The sequence below is a fragment of the Anser anser genome (genome assembly GCF_964211835.1).
Source record: "Anser anser genome assembly, chromosome: 1".
Lineage (NCBI taxonomy): Eukaryota > Metazoa > Chordata > Aves > Anseriformes > Anatidae > Anser > Anser anser.
The window spans coordinates 50,267,315-50,288,886 of NC_139720.1; the positions used below are offsets into that span (position 1 = coordinate 50,267,315).

General features: G+C 37.4%; 1 protein-coding gene across 9 annotated transcripts in view; it reads left to right on the top strand.

Moving 5' to 3' along the window:
* ATP2B1 (ATPase plasma membrane Ca2+ transporting 1) overlaps positions 1-13,857 on the top strand; it is a 63,545-nt gene extending 49,688 nt beyond the window's left edge. For 4 of the 9 annotated variants that reach the window (XM_083819876.1, XM_083819873.1, XM_083819874.1 and 1 more), the window contains exons 15-22: positions 124-230; positions 3,059-3,250; positions 3,443-3,656; positions 3,803-4,014; positions 5,598-5,705; positions 7,590-7,772; positions 8,108-8,261; positions 12,411-13,857. In XM_083819876.1, the coding sequence (XP_083676002.1) occupies positions 124-230; positions 3,059-3,250; positions 3,443-3,656; positions 3,803-4,014; positions 5,598-5,705; positions 7,590-7,772; positions 8,108-8,261; positions 12,411-12,436 (1,196 nt within the window). In that variant the 3' untranslated portion in view covers positions 12,437-13,857. The remainder of the gene's footprint in view (positions 1-123; positions 231-3,058; positions 3,251-3,442; positions 3,657-3,802; positions 4,015-5,597; positions 5,706-7,589; positions 7,773-8,107; positions 8,262-12,410) is intronic. The other 5 variants (XM_083819871.1, XM_083819869.1, XM_083819870.1 and 2 more) reach the window with 2 other exon arrangements.
* Positions 13,858-21,572: the final 7,715 nt, after the last annotated feature.

The following is a 21,572-nucleotide window of genomic DNA, read 5'->3' on the forward strand; positions in this document are numbered from 1 at the left end:
CATGGGGGGAGCGGGGGAACCAGCACAATTTTTGGTTCTGAGGAACATAATGGATTTCTCTTTCAGCTTCAATTTTTGTTGTCTGTTTTGAACTATTGACACTGAGACGTCATTTTATTTTAGGTATAATTGACAGCACTGTCTTTGATCAGAGGCAAGTTGTAGCAGTAACTGGTGATGGTACCAACGATGGTCCAGCACTGAAGAAGGCAGATGTTGGATTTGCCATGGTATGACTTTTTTTTTCATTCAGTATTTTGAGCGCTATTTTGATAAAACAGTTTATCTAATCACTTTGAAGAAGATTGAATAACCTGGCTTATTTCCTGAGCTAATATACAACTAAATTAAGGGTGTTGACTTCTCTCACATTTAATACTGATTAGTTTTTCTTGTTCCTCACTCTTCTAACTTAACCTTCTCTTTATTTGATTAAAAATGTCTTTGTGGCATTTGCCATTGAATAAAGCTTACACTGCAAATCCCCAGTCATTTGTAAATCAAAACCTTTTTCAAAGCAAAGACTTGTTGCAAAATATAGCACAAAAATTTCTGATACTGAAGATTCCTGCAATGAGATCTGTTCAGCATATGGCAGAATGACTTAGGTGGTAAATAGCATACTGTGTTGATGTTCAGTAAAGTTTATACACGATATGAAATGAGCTTATTCGTCTGTTTTCCATAAAATGATGCAGAAGAACAGGGAAATTAGGATGAAAGAGTCCCAGTTGATGTTTAAAATTACTTTGGAGGCTGTACTATGATACCTCTAGTACAACTGAAATAACAGCATTTTGTGGCAGCCTAGGATCTTCATTTGTCTGAACGGCACCTCAGACTACTCTGCTTTCTCAATTTAAATTCTCAAACACTCTTTGAAATGGGAACCAAACCAAGTCTTAACAGAGCTCATGAAAATTAAGCAGAATGTTTTAGCCTAAATTTACCTTGTGTTAAACACTTGTTACAGAGTCCTAAGCAGTCTATGGTAGCTAAGGGAATTGCATTGTCATTTTGCTCTTCCTGGGATGACCTGAAGGAATTAGGAGGCAAAACATCAGTTCTCTATCAGATAATAAATGATCTTTAAGAAGACACAAAAATGTTAATACTTGAATCTCTCTCCCAGAGTCAGGGGTTGTTGTGTGTTAGTTTGATTAGTTGTTTGTTTGTTTTTTTGAGATGTCTTTACTTTGTTGTGGCTTATGTATTTGTTCTTACTGATGCAATTGTCTACATGGTACTAAATGTTTGATAAATTACAGCTATAAAGGTGGTCCCTGCAAAACCTTATCACTGTCAACCATAGAATGGAATCATAAAGTCACAAAACGGCTTGGGTTGGAAGGGACCTTAAAGACCATCTAACTTCACTCCCCAGCCCCCCTGCCATGGGCATGGACACTTCCCACCAGACCAGGCTGCCCAAAGCCTCATCCAGCCTGGCCTTGAGCACTTCCAGGGGTGGGGCGTCCACAACTTCTCTGGGCAGCCTGTGCCAGGGCCTCACCACCCTCTGTGGTAAAAAGTAGCCTCCTAACATCTAAAATAAATGTCCCCTTTTAGTTTAAAACCATTCCACCTTGTCTTGTCATTATCTACCTGAGTAAGAAGTCACTCTTCAAGTGACTTTCCGCATCGAATTTGAGTTAAAATTCCTCATTCTGCTTTATAAATCTGGATTAAAATTTATGAAAATAAACTAGCATATATTGATTTTCCATTATATACAGAGCCTTAGAATACTTGCCTTGCCTGGAGTAGATTTAGCCTATCAATTAAAAACCCTTTAAGGGCTAATACTAGACAGGCTCATACCTTAAATATTGTAGGCTTCAGCTGTCTTCTAACTACTTCAAAGCACTTTAAGATGCTTTCAAGCTTTTTCTTGCCTCAAGATTCCTCTTCAGCCTTAAGCTGACAAAGTACAATCTGGTGCTAGTCGGTCATGTTAGTCTTTAAAGGCTCGTCATTAAGCTTTTGAACTGGGGACGTGGTGGTGGTGTGGTGGTGAGATGGGACGGATACCTGAAGACCACACTTTTACTACAACGTGCAGATGTACTGAATTAGATATTAATCTAGTGGGAAACAATCAAGAGAAGGAAAAGCTTCCATGCAATTTTCAGAGTATTTTCAAAAGCATACCTTACAAATTTATGCATGAAATGTTTTCTACACTGTAACAGTCTTGTTAGGATAAATGTGTTTTCTGCTATTGTATACAGCTGCTGTAGTTGGTGCTGTTGGGGATGCCATCTATGTTCATCTCTTTTCTTTTTATAAGAAAAACAACGAAAAATGCCACCAAAATAAACTCCGCACCAACACATCATCTCTAACTGATTATCTAAATATCACTTAAAATATCTACTACATACTATTTGAAGGCATCTTTTAAATTGTACACATAGCTGTGCAGATGACTTACTTAGCAAAATAATGATCATTAAATTTCTTGTTGTTACTGTCTATGGTATTTCAAAAAGCCATCCTTGAAGTAGGTGTTACGTATAATACGCAACTTAAACTTTTTAAATAGTCTTAGGAAATTCCAGTTGCTCAAAACCTAACAATGTCATTGCATTGCAATGTCACATGCAGTGATAACGTGTCTTGCTGGTCAATGTCAATACGTTTCTGCAAAAGGTTTTTGGCAATGTGTATTGCTCCACCATGTAGATACACACGTATTGCCCTACTGCTTGGGATCCATATAGCAAACTCAGGAGATGGACTAACCTGTAGTGCTGCACCATCTGGTGGTCTTTAACTTGAACAGGGGGAACTTGCACAGTGTCTTTTTCTTGTCAACTTGAGATTTGTTTATTACTAAGGTCTGTATACTTTAAATGACTTTATAATTTTTCATTCTCCAGTAGAACTTAGAAGCAAATCTTGCTTCAGTAGAGCTTTGGGTTGCTTACATTAAAGTAATCCAAAAGACATTGTGCATCAAAGTGCATGCCAAAATGCTGACCAAAGATATAATTGCTTCTACTATATACAACAGTGCATCCTGTTACATTTCATAATGTTTCTCTTTATCTACCAGGGAATTGCTGGAACAGATGTAGCTAAAGAAGCTTCTGATATTATCCTTACGGATGACAACTTCACAAGTATTGTTAAAGCAGTTATGTGGGGACGAAACGTGTATGACAGCATTTCAAAATTTCTTCAGTTCCAGCTTACAGTCAATGTAGTAGCAGTAATTGTTGCTTTTACAGGAGCATGCATAACACAGGTATGTACTGGTGGTGGGTAGTTTCAACTAAAAACGTTGTAAATATCACGACTGACTCGAATTCAAACTCAGTTGTATAATAGTCCAAAGAATGTAATGATCTTCAAAACATGGCAATGTCTTATAATAAACACCTTTAATAGCTGCAGTTTGTTCACTTACACTGGAGGGTTTACATATCTATCTTTATAGGATTCTCCACTTAAAGCTGTGCAGATGCTGTGGGTAAATCTCATAATGGACACATTAGCCTCTCTTGCCCTGGCAACAGAGCCACCGACTGAAGCTCTTCTGTTGCGAAAGCCTTATGGTAGAAACAAACCTCTGATTTCCCGCACAATGATGAAGAATATCTTGGGTCACGCATTCTATCAACTGGTAGTGGTCTTTACACTCCTGTTTGCTGGTAAGGATACTTAGACTTATAGAGTTATGATAAAAGTTCTATAGAGATGAAGTCTTAAAACCTAGCTTTTTTTACTCTACTGCATGTTCTGTGTGTGTGTGTGAAGTCACCAACTTAAGCTGCTGATAAATGTCTTTTATACACAGGTGAGAAAATTTTTGATATCGATAGTGGAAGAAATGCACCTCTGCATGCCCCTCCTTCAGAACATTATACTATTGTATTTAATACATTTGTGATGATGCAGCTGTTTAATGAAATTAATGCCCGAAAAATTCATGGCGAAAGAAATGTTTTTGAAGGGATCTTTAACAATGCTATCTTCTGTGCTATTGTTTTGGGGACGTTTGTTGTGCAGGTAAGTAACTTCTTGCTTACCCTGGAAATGCTAACCACCTAGGCATTTCATTTCTACAATGTGAAAAATCACCAGTCAAACACACTATAAAACACTTAGAAGTCCTGCTTGACATGGTCTTCAGGTAAGACCTCTTTGAAATTGTCAGAATTGAAGTGTAGAATTACTTGTATTTAGTCTTTTTGTTTTCTAGTCCCTCAATTTGATCTTGGTGTTCTAGTCTCTTAAAATGTAAAGAAGCTGTATCTTCCTCAATAGAAATCTGTTATCTGTATGGATAATATTGCTTTAGGTCTTATTTACATTGATGACTAGTGGCCTTTAGTTGGTGCATCTAGGCAGATTTGTAAGAGCTGGTTAGTTAAATCTCTCTTTACAAACAAGATGAATTATTATCTGAAATTGATCAGGTCAACACACTGAGAAACAAAAAGTCAAAGTTTAATTTAAAGGAATAGTTTACACAAGATAGCTTCACCTTCTCATTAGCATTAACCTTTAATTCATTCATACCAATGTAGTGAAATAACCAACAAAACAATATTACATTTTAATGATTAACAAAATATAATTTTGACTTATATTATTTTAGACTTAAGATACATCACACAACTTAAACTACTTCTTAGCCTTTGAATTCCACAAAGTTGACCAAATATATAGCAGTTCAAGCAGTGCAAGTATATGCACCTCTACTTCATGTAAAACTGATTCACTTACTTTCCCAGTTTCAGACTTGTTCAGGTGGCACTTCCCCAGAAGTTACTTTTTTTTTAGGCTGGCAAATGCAGCAGAATATTATTTTCCAACAAATCCAAATATGTAGAAAATGTTCCTGCCTACAACTGTGTTCCTTTCATAAACCTAATGGACAGATGCCTTCCCAAATAAGCAACTCTTGAGTTGTCTTACTATTTTATTCCGTGTTAATAAAATAAATTACTCTTGGGCTTTCGAGTTGTCAGGAGTCTTACTTAGCGGTCAGTACTGTTTCCTTTTGACGTTTGCCCTGCTACTTGAAAGTTTATTCTCCAGGGCAGAGTTCCATGCATATTAGTCTTATGCAGTGGGGATACCTTGCTCATTAGGGCCTGTACAGATTGTTGTAATAAGTCAGAAGGAGCTCATTTAACTCTTTTGTTTGAGGTCTTGACCACACTTCCCCCAGGGATTTACTACATTAAGTCATCATAAGGCTTGTGTTAACAGAAGTTCATTCAGATCAGTTCATTCAACTTTCAGATGGTTGTTCATTTGATAAATATGCACTGTAAATTTGTAGCATTAAATATTTGCTGTAAATGTCATATGAAGAGGGAAGACTGTAAGCACAAAGAAGTAACCAACAGGGTTTTCTTGAGTGTACCATTTGAAGAATAACTAAATAGTTCTTGAAAAACTGAAAAGCAAGAGAAGATTGTTCATGTTTGGAAACAGTTCCAACAGCTGAGACAGAAGTAGTACATTCTTAATGAGATGGTAAATACTATGTTCTAAAGCAACGTTTTCTGTAACAATCTTTTATTACGGAATTTTCTAGTAACAGATCACTGATCTATGTTCAATAATACTGCTCTTCACAGATAATTATTGTGCAGTTTGGTGGAAAGCCTTTTAGTTGCTCAGAACTCTCAATTGAACAGTGGCTGTGGTCTGTTTTCCTGGGCATGGGAACGCTACTCTGGGGCCAGGTAAACTAGCTTTTTTTCAAAATGTCAACTATTTACTTGTGTTTGTTTGTAATTTCCATGTCAAGCATTTTATCTTAAGTACTCATATCTTTCAATGGGACTACATGAATTTGTGGAGATTAACAGTAAATACTGCATAAAATAGTCTAGGTCAATAGCTAGCAAGTCCGTAGTTGGTTATTCCTTACTCTGACAAGGCTGATGAGTTATAATTCCTAACTAGATGCTATGTCCAGTTTATGCTCAGTAACTTTTAACTAGGAGTACCTGTAGTAACTACTTAAACAAGAAATTGTCTTCAGCCAGATAAGTACTAGAAGAACTTCTGTAAGAATACAGATACAATTAGCATGCTAATGTTTCAATATATTTAACTTGGTGTCGAATGGTTTTCTTGATGACTCAGGACTGTTATACTTGCTAGTATTTTGGTATTTTAGGACTTCCTGGAATAGCAAAAAACACAGCAAAACTCAAAACAGTTTTCTCTTTAATCTTCTCCAGTTGCACAATTATGAAGCATAACTAAGCTACTGCATCTTTTTCTTGTATTTCAGTACTATTGCATGCACAACAATAATTGTAAGCAGCAAGCTTATTTACACAAAACTTCAGAGCTACATAGTTTGTCATTATTTAAGGACATAGTTGTATAAATTTTTCATACCACTTGAAGAGTTTTCCAGTATAGTTTCTTCCATTCCATTTTGTAAAGAACACTTCAATTTTCGTATGAAATTGGCAGGATTAATTTTAGTTGTGAATACATACAGAAGTGCATATTCTAAAAGTGGCTATGAGACTTTAAAGTAAGTTCTTGGAAAATGTATCATTTTAAAAAATTAAAATCAAATACTCACTCTGAGGTTTACAGGTAGTCTAGAAGAGAGAACTGAGATGGCTTGAAATACCTTTGATCCAAATTGTCTTGCAGGGGCTGCAGTTCATGCTGCTGTAGCATTTCATTAAAGCAAAAGATTTTTGACTTTCTGAGAACAGTAGAAACTGAAGTGTAAGCTGGGAGCGTTCACAGTAGCCACGTCAGTATGAAGGACGGTTTATTTTGCTTTTGGAGTAGTCTTTTTCTTCTGCAGCTGCTGAAATGGTCTTCTAGGTTTATGCTCAAGGAAAACAGGTTGGGAACTGACGTGGATCTACTAGATGGGATGTATCAAAAGATGACTCCCCTTCACTACATAGTTCAACAGAATAGCCCTGAAGGTGGGGATGAAAAGGAAAGCTGGAACATACATAGCTTTTATTTATCTTAAGCTAGATGAATTAGTTTAAATTAATTAGCAATTTAATAAAAACAAATAGCAATTTAATCATTTGGTATAAGGGTTTTGAAACATCACTCACCTTGCAAGTGGTATTTTCCAGGTGTCAAAGGAATGCATGCCTGTTCTGTATCTCTGAATAAGCTGTGGCTACTTCTAAGTAAATGTAGTTCCTCTCATATGAGGCAACACATCATGCTTATCAAAGTGAAGAAGATCTGAAAGCTCTTGATACTAGTACAGTCTACAGAATTAATGGCTTTTCCTAAGTTTGGTACTGTTCCTTTGTGGCATGGTCAAGTAATTATAAAGTGGAGTCTTTGTCCCTACTAAGGTTGAAGTTTTCTAGGTTTGTAGTCTTACAGTTTAATTTCACACCTCAGTTGAGGTGCCGTGGAAACACACAGCTTTGCAACTATTCAGCTGGAGTGATGGCTCTATGTTGATGCACTTAACCTGTGTATATCTTTATCTTTTTGCCCTTTTTTCCAACTTTGCTAATTGTATGCAGGATTGTATGTTAAGGCTTGCGTCTGTTAGTATGTTTATTATTTTTTTCCCCTTAAAATAATAATCCTGTTTCGTAACTTTCATTCACTGTTAGTTGATTTCAACAATTCCAACCAGCCGCCTGAAATTCCTTAAGGAAGCTGGTCATGGAACACAAAAGGAAGAGATTCCTGAGGAAGAGCTAGCAGAAGACGTGGAGGAGATTGATCATGCAGAGAGAGAATTACGTCGTGGTCAGATCTTGTGGTTTAGGGGCCTAAACAGGATACAAACTCAGGTATGGTCTTGGAGAAGGTAGGACACAGTGGGTGTTATGAGGGAAATCACTCCTCTCCATCCCCAGTCCTTTAAGTGGCAGTTCTAAATGGTGTGGCTGAGACTCTCAAGAGGGGTTATGGGTGAATGTATAATCCCTCAGGGTTCTCTGTTTTCTTCAGCTCTAAATGCAACTCTTACCTGTGTATCTGCTGTATTAAAAAGAAAAGTGCCTTTCTTCTTTACTTTTTGTGTGTTATAGATGGGATGCTCCTTCTCTCTCTCTCTCTCTCTCTCTCTCTTTCTCTTTCTCTCTCTTTCTCTGAGCAAGCTGTCACAATCTCTGATTCCTTGCAGATGGATGTAGTGAATGCTTTCCAGAGTGGAAGTACCATTCAGGGGGCTCTAAGGCGGCAACCCTCCATCGCCAGCCAGCACCATGATGTAACAAATATTTCTACCCCTACACATGTAGTGTTTTCCTCTACTACTGCTTCTACTACTGTGGGGTGTGAGTGTGTGTTCCTAAAGTGCATGAAATTAACATTTCCTGATTCACATACCTAACGTTTCTCATTTTCTCCTTAGTACTTAAAATCATCGTTCAGGCTTTTCATAGAGCTTTTCCACAAAGTGGAGTCCTCAAGACTTTTTTTTTCTTAGAGGGCTGAGAACAGGTGGAACAATTGCAACAAAAGAGTTTCATGTTAAAGCTGTGAGCCTGCACATCCTGTGCCTTCATCCATTTGTGTATAGAGGGATATTTAAGATAAAAATAGGAAAACTGTTGTAAATTTTCGAGTATATGCCTCTTAGGGTGACTTATGTTGAATAAGTGAATTAAGTGTATAATCGTAGAACTAGGTCTACTAAGTAGTTGTCTTGCACTCCATATAGCACAAATAATACATTAAAAGGTAAACAAACTGATGGAAAAGCAATGCTATTTTGAAAATATGAATGTAGTTAGAACATGGAGCACTAAATGCATTTTCTTTGTAGCCTGTGAGGAACTTCTGAATCTCTGCTTTTGTTGGACTTTTTTTACTGAATAACACAACTTTCTCAACATCAGGATTCAGGCGGCGAAACAAGGCTTCTTAAGCGCGTACAAGTCAGAAGAAACATTTATTTAGCTAATCTAAAAAGGAAAAAATATTTAGGCACTCAGTGGTAAAACTTTCATTCACGTTTGAAGGATTTCTTTTCCTTTCTAGGTTCTTCTGGCAGCAGTTCATAAGCCATCAGTGACAGTACAGTTCTTGTCTCACCTTAATTCTGCCCTGTTGATACTGTGATCTAAGTGGCATCTTAGTTTCAGCCTTTCTGTCTGTAGAGGCTAAAAACTTAACTGCTCATGTATGTAGGCTTAAATTATGGATTCTCTTAAATTATGGATTCTGAAGATGTGTAACAGTTAGATATTAGCTATCAGTATTCAACTATTGTTGAAAGTTTTCCATCGTAGTTAAATGTATAATATATAACTTCATTCTCTAATTTCCTATAGAATGGTTAAATAATCGTTTTTTAAAATAACTTTGAGAAAGCTTCTTTTCCCCTCCTGCTTTTTAAGATTTCAGATTACCAGGTGGATGAAGACCCTTAATTTAAGGAGCTGCCTTAATTGTTCTCTTCTGATTTTTTTTCGGCTTGGCCAGAATTTGTGCTAGTTTGCACAAGCTAACCTGTTCTCCATTGGTGACAGATATTTTCCTACTTTGCAGCAGTATTGAGAAGCTCAGCTCACAGACTTGCATGCCTGAAAAACACAAAATGAAAAGTAGATTTACCAGTAAGGATGTGCAGAATTGCATCTCCTACTTAAAATGCTAATGAGTAACCTGTATCCCAAACTACACTCAAGAAAATTAATTAGACATTCAGAATTCTCTAGAGAGCAACTTCACGCCATGCTGTCATTTGAGCAGAATCTAATGGGCACTGCAGCATCTCATTACATCAAATGACCAATGCTGGTACAAAGCTACAGTAGTGCAGAAGCAGTTTTTGAGTCTCACTGAGAAGTACAGCCTTCTGCTACACCCTCCAGGAGAACATCTTTTGATAAGTAATGTATATTAATGGGAAGCAGATGTGTTACTTCATTTTTCTCTTTTTTTGGAGCTGTTTTCTGGAAGACAGTTCAGATGTTCCTGTGAAGCGAGGTTGCTGCTCTAAGCAGCCATCTGGCCAGGAGGATTTGGAGTGCTTACTGCATTCCTTGCTATTCTGGTACTAATATGAGAAAGGCCTGATGACAGTATAAATTATACATAACAAATTGTCTTGTTTGCTCCTCACCTATGATATTTATTTATAGTTAGCTTTCTTGTCTAATTATCTTTAGTAGCTAAAAATAAAACTTTTTTTTTTACCTTCTATTACTTAAAATGCTGTTTATCTGATTTCTGCCTTCATGGCTGACTTTCTAAGGGTCCTGGGTTCACAGGAGTGTCCAGATTAGTCTTGATTCACATGCACGGAAATAGCTTTATTGTGGATATGTTTATATTCCTATGATAATTACAGCTGTCCTGTTAAGCTAAAAACTGTTTTCCATTACTGCTTATGTTCTAACTCACCATCTGTAAGCAATGAAAAACTATTCCCATGAGGCAATCATATTTCATTTTGCCACAGAAATTGGTGGTGGGATGCAACATGCCAAATAAAGGAATTGCAAACTTTCAGTTTGGCATTGTCACTGCTGATTCTCTTGGAAAGTGCCAAGACAGCTTATGCAGCATGCTGGACTTGTTTAAAGCTCATGTAACATGCAAACTCCTTAGGAGCATGCTCAATTTTTTTTTCATGTGATGAATAGTAAAGTATTAGATGCTGCTGTAACATTTTACTTCTCAAGCACATCAACACTATTTCTTGTCATCCCTTTATTGAAAGTTGCATGTCCTCCCTGTCACCTCCCAGTGATTTCCACTGTCATTGGGTCTCAGCTGTATACCTACAGTATAAAAATGGGGACTTTATAGGTTTTTAGTAAAATTCCTAGTGGAAATGGGGGTTGGGGGGAGGGGGAACAATGTTATTTCTAGAGGTCAAAGAAAGTGGTCAGAATCTGTCACATGTAGTGCTTCTCTGGTAACAAACTTGACACACTGCTTTTGGGGAGTCCTTTTCTGTGTTTACTAAAAGGGTGTTTGGTGTATCTTAACTCCTTTGAAGTCAATGTTCCTGACCTGCTCAACCTTCCAGCTTCATTCCTTCACCTGGAATTGCTTTATGTTTACTATAAAGGAACTCAGTGCATCTTGTATGGAAGCAGTAGTCCTGATAAACTCCCGTGCTTGAAACAAGTCACCTTGGATGTGCAAAAAAAGTTGTCTTAAATTAAAAGTCTTCTTAAATTTTGACTTACTGTTTTGCAACAGTAAGCTATTCTTGTTCACTAGAAAATTTTGCTCTGTTTCTTATTGTACAACACAGGAGCTTTGGATTGAAACTACTTCCCTGAAGACTTACTTGGATTGCTTAGAGATGTTGAGCATTGAATAGGCTACTAACAGAAGGGGACGCTGAACTGTATTTTGATGAAAGTTAGACAAAGCTCATTGACTTCTGATTAACTATATGCATATAAATTCAAGAATAAATACTGAAATTCTGTAGTTGGTCAGGGAAACATGGAACATAGGAGGAGAAGAGGTGTGTGGCAGATGATTTCATCCTTCACATGACAATTTGAAAAACATAAGTTGAAGTCAACTTGGACATGCACAATTTGCAAAATGAAGTTGTACTTCACTATATCCAATTTCACATCCAATTCCATTCTGAAATGTTTGTTTATGAATTCTGTAAACTCAGTATTCTAATCTGAAAAATGTTAGTTAAGCAGTGAAAAAACTTCAGCCTGGGAATTTTGTCCGTGAATTCAATGGAAATTGAAAACTCAAGTAAGCTAAGGCTGATCACCTGCTTCTCTGATACTTTGTGCTACTTGAGTAGTGTTTTCAAAGCTAGAACCTGTCATGGCTACATTTTAAGTGTACAATACAATATTCAGGTTCCTAGTTCTGGTATTAAGCTTCCAAATCATTATTAAGAAACTTTCTCTAGTGTGATAGATGGGTATATACTCGAATATTTACAGCTGTTACAGTGGTATCCTTTTTTGCATGACTTCATAAACGTCTGGTCATTGTGACATTGGCTTACACGTGCTTGGCTTTTTCATAGTCAGTTGACATCCTAATTCCTAGCATGAGAATTAGTAACCCTTTTACCCTCTAACTTATTTTCAGCCCCATTCTCCCTTTCTGCCCCCATTCCCCCCCCCCCCCCCCCCATATTCAATAAAACTCACTGAAATTTATTTAATTTGTGAATAAATAAATAATTGTTGGCCTCACTTGAAAAATGCTTAGCCCATGTTAAGTAATTGAACAATTCTAGTGCCATGTCTGAATTTTTAGGCCCTTCAGCTTCTTGCAGTACTTTCACAATTTTTATTCCTATTGTATAGACTGGCAGTGCTCTACTGAAATGCTCTTCATTTTACAGTTTATTGCAAGTTCCACTGCATCACATATAAATTCGATTCACTCATGTCTAGCTGTTTGTGGATTCAAACTCATAAGAACCATACCATTAACAGTAAATCTGCAGCGTTTTAACAACCTTTTTTCTTTGTTTACAGATCCGAGTGGTGAATGCATTTCGTAGTTCCTTGTATGAGGGGCTAGAGAAACCTGAGACACGAAGCTCAATTCACAATTTTATGACGCATCCTGAGTTTAGAATAGAAGACTCCGAGCCTCATATTCCCCTTATTGATGATACTGATGCTGAAGATGATGCTCCAACAAAACGCAACTCTACTCCCCCACCCTCTCCCAATAAAAATAACAATGCGGTTGACAGTGGAATTCACCTTACAACAGACATGAACAAGTCTGCTACCTCTTCATCCCCAGGGAGCCCGCTACATAGTTTGGAAACATCACTCTGATTGTAAGCTGAATGTTAACACACTAGCTGCATTGTAAAGAAATTGAAACTGGGTCTCTTCACGCATTATGATGGACAAGATGATATTCTTGTCTTGGACTTCAACAGAAGACACACTTGTACGAATGTAGATTTATTTTTTTAAAAAAAAGCTTTCTGCCAGACTGGAGGGTGCTTTTCTGGGGGTGGGAGTAATAATGAACTCTGACAGATGAACAGTAACTCAGCATAAGTGACCTGTGGATCATCTGTTGTACTTAAGAATGGTCCTGAACAGTGTGTTAGCAGAGCTTTAGTTTATCTTGATCCTTTTTTGAGGGGAAGGCTGGGAAGGGCAAGGAGGCCCTGGATTGTTGAATTGATACTTTAATTTCTGCTGTTGGCTGTTAATAATTTGGATTATTTATGTTTATAAATGATACAGATCTGTTTACAAGGTTTGTAGATACTTTTTTGTTCCTGTTCATAGATGGGAAGCTTCCTTATAAATGATGCAGAGAAAAAAAAAAAAAAAACAAAAAACAAAAAACTAGTCCTTCAAATACTGCTGTATTTTCAGGAAAAGGGTGTTTCTATTGAAACTGTACTAAATTTTGCCTGCAATTTACCTTGTTAAATATTGTAGATAAATTGCTAATACTAATAGCCAAATAGATAACACTAATGCTTTGTAAAAACATGAGCAGTGGTGTTCTAATGAAGTTATGGCCTCTGTCCTAATTAGTTTCTTAAATACATTTACTACTTAATGGTTTTGAAACAACTGTTTAATTTTTAAAAATTTTGAGAAACTTACTGAATAACTTTTGTTCAGAACTTAGTAGGATTGTTTAATGCAGGACATCAATATGTGATGGAACTTGCTTGAAATATTTCTGTTATCTCGGGCAAAATGGATTAAATCAAAATACATCAGAATCTTAGTCCTTTGTTTTTGTCTAAACATGTTAGTTTAGTGCTGTCTTGGTGAACTGTGAGTGGAACTGTGATTTTTTTCTAATCTATAGAATCCTTCATGCAGCATGAGGGCTGTTGGCATTTTGAAAGGTTGTTAGTGGGTAGCATACATGTTCTCCTTTTTGTTTTTGAAACTTGTTTGTAAACATGAATAAATCTGCCCTTTTGTTAAAATAAAATTGCAGCAATGGTTTATTACAGATTTTTTTTCCTCAGCTCCTTCACGGGAAACATTGGAAAGTACTCTTTTGTATTACTGGTTAACTTTAAATTACAGTTTCAAGATGGTAACAGCCCCACTAAAGCAGTACTTTGGGTAAATGGAATCATGGTGGCTGCCTCATAATGAATGTAAGCTTAAGGTACTCAGAAGTCTTCAATGAGCCCAAAAAGTACTTGGAAATGAACAGGTCTGGCTGAAATTCTAAGATGTACTCTGAGTACTGCGTAACGACTATATTCCTGACCACCTAAATGAAGGAGAAGAAGAACTGACTGATAGCACCAGTGAAAGTATGTTTTTCACGTTCATGTACCAAAACGGACCTGTTAGTGATAGACTGAAAAAGACATGGTCTGCCTCATCTGGATTCTTGAAACAGTTAAGGATGGTGGAGCAGTACTTGACCTGGTACTTCCCATGTCTTCTAGGTCCATTACTGTTCAGAAGAGCATGAATTTCATACTGTTTTTCTTTTGACAGCTCTGTGTTCTTAAACATAGCATTTCTATAGGTGTTTTTTTCCAGAATAATTCAGACATTTGGAGAATTTTAAAGGGGTCCCTTGAAAGGAATTAAATTGGTAATGAGGGAGGAGATAACACTAGAGCAAACTGCAGAAATGAGCAGGTTAGGAAGATGAGCTCGAGCATCTTTCCCCTTGCGGTGGGATATCTTCATGCTTGGGTTTGTTCTTCAATGGCTAATGTTGGACATAGAGCACTGTATTCCACTGCCAACCATTCAGTCTTTTCTGTTGTACCTAGGTGAATACACTGAATTTGAGGCAGAGGGGGTAGGGGGGGATTGCACTTGACACTTTGTATAATAACTTCTCCCACCTTTCTAGCACTTCCCTCGCTTCAGATTTCTTCAGAGTGCTTGGTGGAGTAATTCTTTTTTTATGTAAGCTGTTTTTTTCTTCCCCTCCTACAAAAGTCAGACAAACATTGGCTTAAAATGCGGGAAGTTTATCCATAAAGTACACTACCATGTGAGAAGATTCAATGCATCATAACTTCATTCGAAAACGTACTTTATTTTTTCTATCTTCTAGTTGTGTTCATGACTGCATTGTATCATTTTTTTGGGAATAAATTCTACACTTAAGCCTTCTGGAGGGACACGGGAGTTGAATGTAGGCTTTGTACATCAGTGGTCCCTCTTGATTCTGTTAATACCAGTGTGCTGTTCTTATAGGAAGTGTAAGTGAAAACTAAATAAGGAAAAGTTGTTGGGGGGGGGGAGTATGCTTTCTTTGTGATCTCAAGAAATCATAACATGTTGCCTAGATTATGAAATGGTTATCACTAAGCTAATGAGGCCTTCATTGCCTTTCTGGTTGTAAGGTTTACTTGTCTTTCTTGTAACTGAAATAAATAAATGTGCTGTTCATCTCAGTCTGTATGGGGACTGAAATTCTTGAATGTCAGTACAGTACTAATTTAAAACTGAAATGCATGCTAATTCTATAAAAACAGTTCTTATGGCAATGACTTTAAGCTCGTTCCTTTTCAAGAAGTTACAGTATACATAGTATTATGATCAAGCAATACCAGCTTTAACCTAAATGCAGTTCTAGGCTGACTTCTGTTTGAATTCAGTGCCTTGGGTAGGATATCTGATACACTTTGGTATAAGACAAAAAGTAGGACACCTAATCTTGGTTTTGGGGGAAGGGGAGTGAAAAGTTAACTGTTATAAAGAGGATTTATTTTTTCTGTATTGGTCTTAACAGGAAGAGGAAAGTGCTGCATCATGGAATATTCTGAAGAGAATAATGGATACAAATGCCATAATGCCAAACCAATGATTGGGGTCTGTAGCAAATGTGAGCATTCAAAAATGAACTGACACTCCCAGGGATTTTTTTTTTGAACAATAGGAAGCTTTCCAGTACATTTCAAAGTGAACAAACAAACGTAATATTCATAAAAGGATAACTAATGTATGTCTGACTGTATTGGGAAGTTGTTGCAGAGGCCTTATGTTCAGCTTCTGCAGGGTTCAGATCATATTAAGCCTTGTAGAAATTAAAGTAGAATGTTTTAATGTCAGTTCTGCTTTTATGATGCAAAATGCTTGGTTCTAAAGAGCTGCTTTTTCCACCCCTTCCCCAAGCAGTGCATATCTTCTGATCCTACAGATTCCAAGCCCTCACTGAAATACCTTAACTTTGTTGGATGAGCCTGACCACCATGGAGAGTCCAGCTCTGAGTTAAAGTTATCTTCAGATGGAACTGGTCTGCTTATTCAGGGCCATGTCATGAAAATTTCTGGGTCAGAGTCAAGAGCCTGAGTGCTGCTCCTGCTTACCTTCTCCCCTGGACTGTATACAGAACTAACCACCTTCTTCAGGAGACTGCAGCATCCATCCAGGAGTTGGCTTACACGATGTCTAATCCAAAAGCCTCCAACAGGTACTACTTGCCCTTTTTGTTCAAAGTAAGACCTAAGATGAGGATTTGATTATGGGATGGGTTTAAATACCTGAGAGAATGCAGCATGAAATAGGTAACTCACTAGGGAGTGACAACACCATTCTAGTTACAATGCATAAAAATACAGTAAGAGGTACTTATGCTGCAAATCTGGCAAAGCAGGGACTGTTCATCAGTAGGGTAAACAAACTAGATATGGCTCCTATGCTTTTAGTAACTTTATAGCATTAATATATATTATCATATAAAAACAAGAAGAGTGACATGGTTTGTCCAAAATACTAAGAACTGCAAAGAAGCAAGCAGATTTCTATTGCCCTCTGTGGAGGAAGCAAGGTACTATGTTCTGTGTCCACATACAATTTTATGGCCACTTCATAGTTTGTTAATCTTATGGATGTATTCTTAGTGTACATAAGGATGCCCAGTATTGTAGAAGATAGATGATAATTTGTTTTCAGCCATTCAAGATTTAGTGAATTCCTCTAATACCCTGCTCTACTGTTAAACTCATCCAACAAGTCTCCTTTTATATTTAAAAAATACATATATATTTTAAACGTTAGCCTGAAAAAGGTTCCTTGGCATGCCCCTGCTGTGGAAGATGGTAGGAATTCAAGCTTGATAGGATACTAGCAAAGGGATTTCTGGAAATTGAGCTTTTGATTTAAGTGTGTGCTTAAGAATACTGAAACATCACCTGACGTCTCAAATTCTGGTGTTCTGACAAGGGACAGTCCAACCAGAAAACAGTAGTTGCTCACTGAAATGCAAGTATGTATTCTGTAACCCTTTGATTCATCATAAAGCTAGCAATATCTAACAGTATTCTGACATCTTCATCTGCTTCCCTAAGATGCCTCTCTTCCAGGATGTGAAGCTGAAGTATGCTGAAAGGCTGTAAGTACAATCACACAGAAAAGCCTTCTATGGCTTCCTCCTCCTCAGCAAAGGCACGATCTTAACTTTGCTCTGATAGTTGATAAGGCACAAAGTGAGTACTAGTGTTTCCTATTTAAAGCTTTCAGTCACCATGAGTGATACTTGGCATTAGCATGGTTTTGGAATACACGCTGAGAGGATGTTTTTTCCATCCTTGTCTAGAAAGGAGGACATAGGAATGAGTAGGTATTTTTTTCACTATATGAAAGTGAACAGAATGATCTAACTTCCTGGGCAAAAGCCCTTTGCAGAATCTGTGAGATCATTATAGATGTTCTGTATCTGAATATGCACGTTGTTCAAAAGCACTGAAGTTATTTGCTTAAAGGAGCTTGTGTCACTTTAAAAGGATATAATGACTTCAAAAGAATCAAATTCCACTGAGTTTACTGCCTTTCTGTATGCAAGTAGAATTAAGTAACTGTTAAACAGTTAGCCTACCCAAGTATTAAAAATAATTGCATCCTTTTTTACTTGGATATAACACATTATAAACAAACTGAAAACTGTGATAAGTCCTAAGCTTAGGAACAGAGACATGCCTTTAACCTAGTCGGCAAACCTGAGTTCAAAATTAAAGTGAAGTTTCCTTCAGGCAGCATTCATTCCCTCTAGTTCAGTTATTCTAGTCTACTGTATTTCTAGACTTACTGGAAATGTAGACAAATTTTGTTGCAGAACGACTCAAAATAGAAAATGGGAGTGGTTGTTTTTATTTTTCTGGTTGTTAATAGTATTAAGGGTTTCTACAGAAACAGAGCATATAGCTCAAATGCTTCTAAATTTTGTGTAAATAACCTCCTAAAAATTCTGATTACAATTAAAAACAACAACAAACAAAACCCCCTACAAATAAACACCAGAAGATGCATCCGTTATTTTTAACAATTTCAGTTTTACAAATACAGCTTTAAATTGACATTTTCCCTCTTCTCCAGATTGGTTTCTCTTTGTAGGTACAAAGCATCTTTAGTTTTAACCTAAGTTTGTCTCAACATCTCCTGAAGGTAAGCAGCTATTTGGCTGATGTTTGTGGGGAAATGAAGAGCTCGCTTTGAATGCTGTGCTAAGCAGATATTGCATATTGTATTGTGCTACAATTTTAGGGGGAACCTGCAAAATTATCAAATGAAAACGTTCAGATTCTTGTCATAAGACTTGTCAAAGGATACATGAATACATAGATTGCTTAAAATAGGGAGCTTGGAATTGCTATTTTAGTGTGAAGATCTAGGACTTAGTTTCTGAACAATACTTTTTTAGATGAGATGGTACATCTTTACTCCCTGGCCGTGTGCATGGGCCTCAGTATTCTTTCTGACATCTTTTCTGACATATAACAGTCTAATTCATTGAGGACTAGGATAACACTGCTATTAAACTAGCATTTTAAAATCATAGTTAAAAAATAAAAAAATAAAAAAAAAAAAGCCAGAACATTTTCTGTAGTATCTTAATTTCCAAAAAGATGAGTAATTACTAGCTTTTTTTCCTTCTACCAAATCATCTAGACCATAGTAATTCATCTAGTAGTAATGTTGACATGACCTAAAACCTGGTATCTTATCCCTTTCTCCTGCTCCCCCTTCATGGCCCTCCTCTGGATTCGCGCTAAAAGGTCCACATCTTTCTTTTGCTGGGGGCCCCAGACCTGGACACAGAACTCCAGGTAGGGCCTCATGAGGGCAGAGTAGAGGAGAACAATCACCTCGCTCGGCCTGCTGGCCACTCCTCTGTTGATTCAGCCCAGGATGCAGTTGACCTTCTGGGCTGCAAGCACGCACTGCTGGCTCATGCCAAGTTTTTCATCCACCAGAACTCCCAAGTCATTCTCTGCAGGGCTGCTCTCAATAACTTCTTCTCCCAGTCTGTACTCATGTTCAGGATTGCCCTGGCCCAGGTGCAGCACCTGGCACTTGGACTTGCTGATCTCATGTGCTTCACATGGGCCCACTTCTCCAGTCTGTCCAGGTCCCTTTGGGTGGCATCCCTTCCTTCTGTTGTATCAACTGCACCACTCAGCTTGGTGTCATCTGCAAACTGGCTGAGGGTGCAGTCAATCCCATCATCTATATCATTGATGAAGATATTGAAAAGCACTGGTCCCAAGACAGACCCCTGAGGGACACCGCTTGTCACCGGTCCCCACCTGGACATAGAGCCATTGGCCACCACTCTCTGGGTGCAACCATTGAGTCAATTCCTGATCTACTGAATGGTCCACCCTTCAAATCCATATCTTTCCAATTTAGAGATTTGGATGTCATGTGGGACCGTGTCAAAAGCCTTGCAGAAGTCCGAGTAGATGACATTAGTCTGTCTTCCCTTGTCAACTGATACAATCACCAAGAGGTGTAATTCTGCAAAGCTTCCCCATTAGCCTCATGGATGTTATTTGTAAACAGATGGAATTCAACAAAGAAAACAGTCACTGGAACTATCAGAGCTGAGCCATAACAAGAAAGGGACTGCTGCTTGTCTGTTTACCCTAAACTGACATGACAAATGGGCTTCCTAGTGTTTTCCTGCTGTAACGCTTACTGTGGTAGCAAAAGCTCTGGACACTTCTGCTATCCTCTGCTATTGTAAATGTTCTCAAGGATGACTGACTGGGAGGGTCAAAAATTAATGTCTTAAAACGTGAAGACACGAGGGGAATCTTGGAATCCTGATCCATTAAGTAACCAGTTAAACCATTCTGGTGGTTGGTCTTCTGGGCTTTGAAACTTTTAAATGAAATTTGTGCTGTTGTTTTTCTAATGGGGAAAAAAAGCTATCCCTCTACCTTTAAAAAATAAAAAATATTTGTTCCAGATTACAGTACTGGAAGACAATGCCATTTTAAAAGTTCTTCTAAAACGATATCAGTGGAGTTCCTTATACTTACCTTGCTTCTGCTTTTCATCTAAAATGCTACAACTTTCAGACTTTTAAGTTACTCTATGTGAAGTAATACATTATGTTTGCCAGGCTGCTGGGTATCCTAGAGGATTTTTTACAAGCGAGGCAACCAGATTGTCTAAAATATCTTAAGTGGCTTTGGTATTTTTTTGGAAATATAGCGGCATTATGTGCAGAATAAATGGGATTGCATATGTGCATTGGGGGAAAAAAAAAAGCCTTGCAGTTCCTATTCCTCTGCAGAAACACCTTTTAGTAAATAGAAGCATGCATTTTTTTCCTTTCTTCTAGCAGCTCTTTCTCATAATCTTTTTATGATTTCCAAATGAAATAAAAATAATTTTGATCTATGACTAATGCAGCTATACACGAAGCTTGCTGCAAATAGTATTACTGACATGTTTTTAGAATTGTTCTCTAGCAAGCTGAATTTAGTCTGATCTTGAGGATTTCAGCAGTGATGTTTTTAAATGTCATAGAGAAGATTTAAGTTACTGGTTTTAAGTGAAGATCTCCTTGTAAGAAGCTTCACATACATTGTGTGTTTTTTTCTTTCTAATGAATTTTAGCAAAGGCCAGTGAAACTTAAAGAGGACTTGAAGATGTTTTCCCCTCCTGTTAAGAGAGAAATCTGTATGAAAAATAACACAGCTTAGTTGTTAGTTCAGTGCTGAACAACGTAGACTTTGTGTGGTGTCTAATCCCTGCTTCTTCCCCTCCTTCCTTAGTTTGCAATGCAGCTCTGCAGACAGCTGTCTGGGAAAACATTCTGAGCTGTAAAAAGGGGTAGCAGTTAAATAAGTATTTAAACATCCAAAACAAAATATTATTCTTTTTTTTTTTTTTAAATACAGTTAGAAGACTATTCAGCAGAAAATAGCTCTTAAGTAAGTAAAATTCACAGCCTTTTTTTCTTGGCAATTATTAAAGGAAAGATGCTTCATGAGATAATAAGAGTAAAACTTCAAGAAGTCCTACTGTTCTGAGCAGGGGTTTGTATTAGATGACTTCCTGAGGTTTCTTCCACTCTGAATTGTCCTATGATCCAACTTTTAAATAGTCTTCAGTGGGTATCTGTTAAACTTCTCTTATGCCTTTTTTTTTTTTTCCAAAATACAAACAAGACATGCTTAGGTATACTTTGAGGTACGAGTCTGTGATATGTAGGAAAGCCCACGGATTCGAAAGTGATGTCCAGAAAGCTCTACTGTGCAGTTGTGTGGAAAGCAGCCGTTCCTCAAGGAAGAAGATAATTTGTCACTCAGTTATTTGGCTCTTTCAAATCTTTCAAGTGTAAATCTTTCAAGAATAAAAACTGTAGCTACTTCTAAGGAAAACAAAGAGCTGACTTATTTGCTCATTTGTGTAGTTTCGCTGCTGTCTGCTCAGG